The sequence below is a fragment of the Triticum aestivum genome, chromosome 4A, assembly GCF_018294505.1.
Source record: "Triticum aestivum cultivar Chinese Spring chromosome 4A, IWGSC CS RefSeq v2.1, whole genome shotgun sequence".
NCBI lineage: Eukaryota > Viridiplantae > Streptophyta > Magnoliopsida > Poales > Poaceae > Triticum > Triticum aestivum.
This window is the reverse complement of record NC_057803.1, coordinates 571,590,829-571,597,928: the sequence shown is the minus strand read 5'-3', so window position 1 is coordinate 571,597,928 and position 7,100 is coordinate 571,590,829. Positions and strand designations below refer to the sequence as shown.

General features: G+C 46.6%; 1 protein-coding gene across 1 annotated transcript; it reads right to left on the bottom strand.

Annotated features, from left to right (window-relative positions):
• Positions 1–4,730: 4,730 nt before the first annotated feature.
• LOC123082333 (UDP-glycosyltransferase 73C11-like) lies at positions 4,731–6,495 on the bottom strand. The gene has a single exon (XM_044504684.1). The coding sequence runs from the start codon at positions 6,265–6,267 to the stop codon at positions 4,900–4,902; it is 1,368 nt and encodes a 455-aa protein (XP_044360619.1). The 5' UTR covers positions 6,268–6,495; the 3' UTR covers positions 4,731–4,899.
• Between the last annotated feature and the right edge of the window lie 605 nt (positions 6,496–7,100).

Genomic DNA, 7,100 nt, shown 5'->3' with positions numbered 1-7,100 from the left:
GGCAAACGAGAATATTCAACGTAGCATTGTTCAAAATGGAAGTGGAAGTATAGAGAGTGAATACCCCTTAGGAACTAAAGGTAGGTTTCCTACTCTCTCAAATGTGTATGTCACTTACACGACTATCCTTACACCATGGAGAGAACCCCCTCCTTCTTCTTCTTTGGCCACCCCCTAGGTGGGTGAAGGGTTTATGCTCTTATATTTCTTGACCATGGCTATGAAGGCCGAGAGCCTCTTCGAGACTGGATCTCACTCCCAAGGGGGAGTCTGTTTTTGGTTACTGCAATCTACCTCTTGTCACCATTTTATCTTTGCTCGGAGATCCGTAACCCTATTTTTTTTTTTGCAAAATAGGATGGTGGAAAAACTTTAGGGGCAAGTTTGCGGCCAAAGGATGTCTCCAAAAGGTTTTCCCAGTGCTTAGTCACCCCTGGGTTGTGAGCGCCTATATAGGGCACCTAGGCACCTTGGGGTCCTTCTGGCCCAAACCCATTTACACTGGATGTCTCTTGGTGGAAAACAATCCTAGTATATTTTTCTGGATTTTTTCAGGGGGTTAAAATACATGTTTTCCATGATATTCAGAAACACAAAAAAACTAGAACTAAGCACTGAATTAATTAGTTAGTCCAATAAAAATGATAAGAAATATGCTCAAGGTATGAGAGCTTGGTGGGGAGAATCTTAGGGGCTGTTTGGTTTGTGACTAACTTTGCCAAAGATTGCCACACCTAAGGTTAGGCAAGTTTGACCAACTTAGGTGAGTGTTTGGTTCAAGCCACATCTTAGGCAAGCTACACTTGGACCCCACATGGTATACACACAAAAAGTGTGGCAAGATTCCCTTAGGCTTGCCAACTTGTGGCTCTCATTTTGATGAACTAACCTTAGTCAAGTTTGGCAAAAATGTGTGACAAAGCGTGGCAATGCTAGTCCTAAAACCAAACAGCCCCTTATTTCATCTTCAGGGACACGCCGCCGCCTCTCCTTCCTAAGTATGACATCGGCAAGGTTCATGATCCACTATACCTCCATGACCCTAATACCAGAGGAGATGAGGCATATCGACGGTGACGCCATCAAGAAGCATAAAATCCTTGTCGGCTTTCTTAGTGAGAAGAAAAACTTAGTGTTCTACTTTAAAAGCATTTTTTATTTTAAAGATATCTTTAATTATACTCCATTGCAAGGCACGAGCCGTGTACTATAAAAGTTGCTATTTAAATCTTTGCCGATGTGAGTTATAGTACTAACTCTGTAGAGTAATCTACGACACAAGTGTCTAAAACATCTTATATTACTTTATATAGATAATATTTTTTAACAGTTTGTCTAATTCACATTTAAATGTTTTCTAAAGATGTCATATTTAAGCTCACACAAATACACAACAACGAGGAACCAAAAAAAAATTGAGACAAAAAGAAATAGACCATAAACATAATAGACATCAGATTAACTATGTCACATCTAGATGTGTCCTAAACAGACTTTTTTATGGTTCCATCTTACAAATTTATAGTTTAGTGGGCGTAATAAACTGAATACTACTCCACCTTGTGGGAGTATATGAAGTCGTGAAGAGACATTTCCCTCGATCCCGAACCGTTGCCACATGGCGATCAGGGTCTTCAAGGAACCTCGTTTCGCAGAACTTCTTTTGGACCAGCCGCGCAAACTTTCATGCTAACTGCATCTGGAATGACATTAACTCTTGTTAATCCGTGCTGATTGGGATTTACGCGGCGAGTCGGCGTGGATACGTTCACTGGCTTTGTACGCCAAGAGAGTCAGCAAGACCGACCCGGCGACCCGCATACGAAGTGACCAGCCTCACCATGGATCCAGTCGAGGGAGCTCCTGTCCTATGCGCCGCATTCTGCGACAAATACATGCCCCATCGCACAGAGTGCGTTCGACTCATAAGTGTCAAATTTTGTGGCAAATACCGAAATCACTAATTAAGAAGTATTCGTTGTAAAAACCACTCCAATTTCCCTAGTTGCGACAACTGGTGCATATGCAGCGCGCCACTTGTCGCAACCTGTGAGTTTTTTTTTTGTAAATCCGTTTATTCAAAACGTTTTATATCTCAAATCGTGCGTCCAAATCTCGAATCGCTTTCACCGTTGGATTCCTCGCGTCGAGATCTTCAAAATTAGATTCCATGCTGATAGATTTTGACAATTTTTTTTTACGAAAAAACGGACGAAAAAACTGAACCAGGAGCATGGGGTTTTTCCCTTTCTGAAAAAGACACGCCCGTGCCTCTTGCGGAAGCAAAACCGTGACTCTCGTGAAAAAAAAAGAGAAAACATGTTTTTTTTTCGTTTCTGAGAAGGCACGGACATGACTCTCGCGAAAGCACAACCGTGACTCTTGCGGAAGCAAAATCGTGACTCTCGCGAAAAAAATAAATAGAAAACAAAATTTTCCCTTTCCGAGAGGCACGACCGTGACTCTCGCGAAATCACAACCATGCTTCCCGCGGAAGCAAAATCGTGCCTCTCACGAAAGAAAAAGAAGCAGAAAACATGTTTTTTTTCGTTTCCGAGAGGCACGGCCGTGACTCTCGCATAAGCACACCCGTGCCTCTCGCGAAAGCAAAACCCTGACTCTCGGAAAAGAAAAAAACACAAAACATTTTTTTTTCTGTTCTCGAGAGGCACGGCCGTGACTCTCGGGAAAGCAACACCGTGCCTCTCGCGGAAGCAAAACCATAACTCTCATGAAAGAAAAAAAAACATGTTTTTTCGCGAGAAATAATTTTTTTTCAAATTTTTTCATTAAAAAGCAAAGGAAGACCGGTGGAAAACCAAAACGTCGAAAAAACCGGGGAAAAAACCGTTTAAAAAACCGAAAACGCTTGCGAAAAAAAACAAATTTCGAAGGAAACGCCTAAAGCGCGACACGTAGCGAATAACTGAGAGCGCGCCAAGTGACGCTGATCGTTGCAAGGCTCTCAAAGAAACGCTCGTTAACTAGTTTCTCCCGACAAATACATGCCCCATCACACATGATGCGTCCGACTGGGCCGGCCCAGTGCACCACGAATGGGATGCTGAAAAATTGCAAAAAGGTTGTTCGCGCTTGCTGGAATCAAACCCACAACAACCTGCTCAATTGTGCTCGCTGCTAGCCATTACGATCGAAGAGGACTCATGACAGAAATGCAACGTGATAGTTAAAAAGTACTTCTCTGTACCAAAATAGATGACTCAACTTTGTATTAATTTTAATATAAAGTTGGGTCATCTATTTTGGAACGGAGGGAGTAATAGCAGTAGCAGACTTAACAATATTTGAAAGAATCCCAAATAATATTCCAAAATTTGAATTACTTTTTGAACTTACGAACAAATTTTGACAAACCCGAACAATCTTCTTAACTGGCGAACAAAATTTGAAATTTCTGAAATTGTTTTCGTAAACAAGAATATTTTCTGAATTTCTGAACAAAATTTCAAAACAGGAACGAATTTTAAAATCACAAACATATTTTAAATTTTTAGAACTAATTTAGAAATGGAGAACAGTTATGAAAATCTCAAAGAAATTTGAAACGTGAACAATCTTTTAATACATGGCCAAAAATTTGAAAACTAGAATACTTTTTGAAATTTGTGAACATTTTTTAAGTCCCTGTAATTATTTTAAAAGTTCTGAAAAAAACAAAAAAACATTCCTAACAACTTTTTAAAAATGGAAACATTTTTTGAAATTCTCGAAGAATTTTTTTAAAATGTGCCTTTTGAATTTATGAACAATTTCCGAACACATAAACATTTTTTCAGACAATGAACGTTAAAAATACGATTATTTTTAAGTTTCCGGACAATCTTTGAAACATAAACTTCTTAAAAATAAATTAAACTTGAAAATAAAAAAGAAGCAAAAAAAGAAAAAAGAAACAAAAAATGAAAAGAAACGAAAGAAGAAAGAAGAAAAAAAAATAGGAAAACCGGTTCAGGCAAACTCTAGAAGGTTCCCAAAACCGGAAACGATGAACACGTTAATCTACCGGCCCAGGTTACCGCTCGATCGCCAATTGTGTGCGAAAGGTCGAAGTGGACGAAGGTAGCTCCCCATCCATCCACCGCGGTCGACATGGATGAAGGTAGCTCGAGCAGCCAACACACGTCCTTTGGCGACCTCGCCATTCCCCTTCAATCTGCTTGCGTGTGAAGTGTGAACATAGACAAGACGACGACGAAGGTAGCTTGAGCCTGAGCTGGAGCAGCAACTTGTCCCATTGCTAGACGTGAGCCCGAGCAGTTGCTCGTCTCATAAAGGAGAAGCTCACCTCTATGTTATGACGTCCTAGGCTTGTAGGGCCGCTCTGGCTCTGTCATGTGAGGCCACTGGCGGAAGGATCTTCACCGCATCTTCGTCAAGCCCACATGAGTCCTCTATGTTCGGGCTATTTCTTATAAGCCTTTTTTGTCTTACGATCAAATTGACATCGGGATTTGACTTTCTGCACATCAAATTGATTGATCCATTTATCCTATTGCTAAGCATTTTTCATTAATTAGATAGTGACTTTTTTTTTGGACAATGTATTTTTTTATGACATACATACATATAAATATTGTACATGTGAGCATTTGTGTTATTGGTGTGTGGAATGTGAGAAAAATAAAGATTGCACTGTTGGTCATTGTGGTATAAACATGGGTATCGTAATGGTATTTAACACTTTGTGATACTCGTATGCAAGACAATGGTGTTCGTAACTAAGATATCATAACAATCAATATGATGTTCATATGTGTGATAAAACACTATCAAATAACTCCATATCAGAAAATAAGCTAAAATGACAAAAAAACGGATGAGTTATTTTTATGAGCTTATTTCCATCGTAGCTTCTCCTAGGCTTATTTTCGCCGCAGCTTATGCATCGTTGCTGTGGCCGTGTAACGCCTTGAGCTCATCTACAAGCCGTGCCCAGTCACTGCACGACGACCCTCCTTCCGCCACCGCGGCGCGACCCGCGACGCCGAGCTCCCGCACCCTCGCCATCCTAGCCGCGGCTTCGTCCGCACCGCCGTCCATCAGCTTCCCCACCGCGCTGGCCACCGCGGCGGCCGGCACCACCGCCTCCACGTCCGCCTTGCTGCCCACCTCCCGCACCCGCACGCCCACGCGGAGCACGTCCACGAGGAGCGCCTCGTTCAGGAACTGCTCGGCGCGGAGCGGCCACGTCGCGAGGGGCACCCCGGCGCACACGGCGTCCAGCACCGAGTTCCAGCCGCAGTGGCTCAGGAAGCCGCCCACCGCGCGGTGCGCCAGGATCTCCGCCTGCGGCGCCCATCGCCCGGCCACCACCATGCCGTGGCCGGACGCGCGCTCGTCGTGCTGCTCCGTGCCCTCCGTCGCCGCCGGGATCACCCAGCGGAACGGCGTGCCGGACGCGCGCAGTCCGGCGCCCAGCTCCCTGAGCTGCTCCGCGCTCAGACCGCACGTGCTGCCGAAGCAGGCGTACACCACGGACCCGGCCTCCTGGCCGTCGAGCCACCGCAGGATGGGGTCGCGCTCTGCGCCGCCGGTGACGGCGACGTCGCTGCTGGCGACGCCGGGGGTGGCCCGCCTGGGACCAACCAGGAACACTTTCTTGGGAGAGCCATCCACGTTCCGGTAGTACTCGGCAAAATCAGCCTCGAGCGCCGAGAAGCTGTTGAAGGCGACGGCGCAGCTCCCGGCCTCGGCCGCGCGGAACAACGGGAGATGCGCCAGAGCCTCCTCGTTGACATGGACCCTGCGGAGCTCCACGGGGACCGGGAAGCCGCCGGGGACAGCGACGGGGTCCTCCAAGACGTCGGGGCGGTGGAGGTGGACGGCGACCATGGAGGCCGCGGCGAAGGCGCCGATGGTGTGGAACGTGACGTGCGGGACGCCGCACTCGCGGGCGACGCGGGGCGCCCAGTGGAGCACGGCGTCCGAGACAACGGCCACGGCGCCTGCGTGGGCGCGTACGGCCGCCGCGAGCGCCGGCGCCAGGGCGGCCTCCGCGGCGAAGAAGAAGGCCGGCGCGGAGGATTCGTCCGGGAGCAGGGAGAAGTCCTCGTGCCCTCCGGGGATGCTGAACGGCGCGGCGCGGACCGGCACGGAGGGAGGCGCGAGGGCCGCGAAGTGCGGCGTGGTGAGGATGGTGGCGCCGGTGGTGCCATCGCCGCAAGCGGCCGCCGCGGCGGCCGCCAGCGGGGCGAAGTGGCTGCGCGCGAGGAAGGGCACGAAGACGAGGTGCAGGGGCGCCGGCATCGTCGACCGCCCGTGTGAGAGAGAATGCAATGAACAAGATCCTTAAAACCGTGTGCGCTGGAGCTCTTCGTCTCGGGTCAATTTATACATAGGTTACACATCAGAGATGGAGGAGGAAGAAGGTGTAGGATTATTCCACAAGTAAGCAACAACCTGACCCTAATGGTGGAGGAGGAGCCATGCATGGGGGAGAGCCATGACGTGCTCCAGAAGAACTGGGCGGCTGCAGCATGCATGCACGCCTGGCTTTGGGCATTGCTTGTTATTTTCTGGGTCACACGGGCAGGAGATGCGTGTAGAAACTCGTGCTCACGACGTACGCGTGCATGGTTTGTTTCATGAATTTGTGATCGCTGGTTCGTGCCAAGTGAACTCTCAGTCTCTGAAATCGGCACCCTACTTTTTGAATTTGGTTAACCCTCCCTGAATGTTACTCACTTCGTTCACAAATATAAAATGTTTTGGATATTGAAAAAAAATACCAGCACATTGCAACGGAAAAGAAGTACCTATAAGAATCAAACAGTATAAATAACCAACTGAAATGGATTTCTTTTATTAACGGGGTATCTTTCACAGTTATCCTTGTTGAGTACTTCCTCCGTTCGGAAATACTTATCCTTAAAATGGATAAAAGGGATGTATCTAGATATATTTTAGTTCTAAATACATCTCTTTTTATTCATTTTGATAACAAGTATTTTCAGACGGAGGGAGTATTTTTTTTGGCTGATTTCCATTCAAACGTAGCTGAATAATTTTCTAGCCGGTTGTCGTGGTTGAAGTTTTTTTATTTGATAGGAGGCTGTAGTTTTCTTTAGAATCACACAACG

Coding starts and splice junctions, on each gene's coding strand:
- LOC123082333 (XM_044504684.1), bottom strand. CDS start 6,267: ATGCCGGCGCCCCTGCACCTCGTCTTCGTGCCCTTCCTCGCGCGCAGC.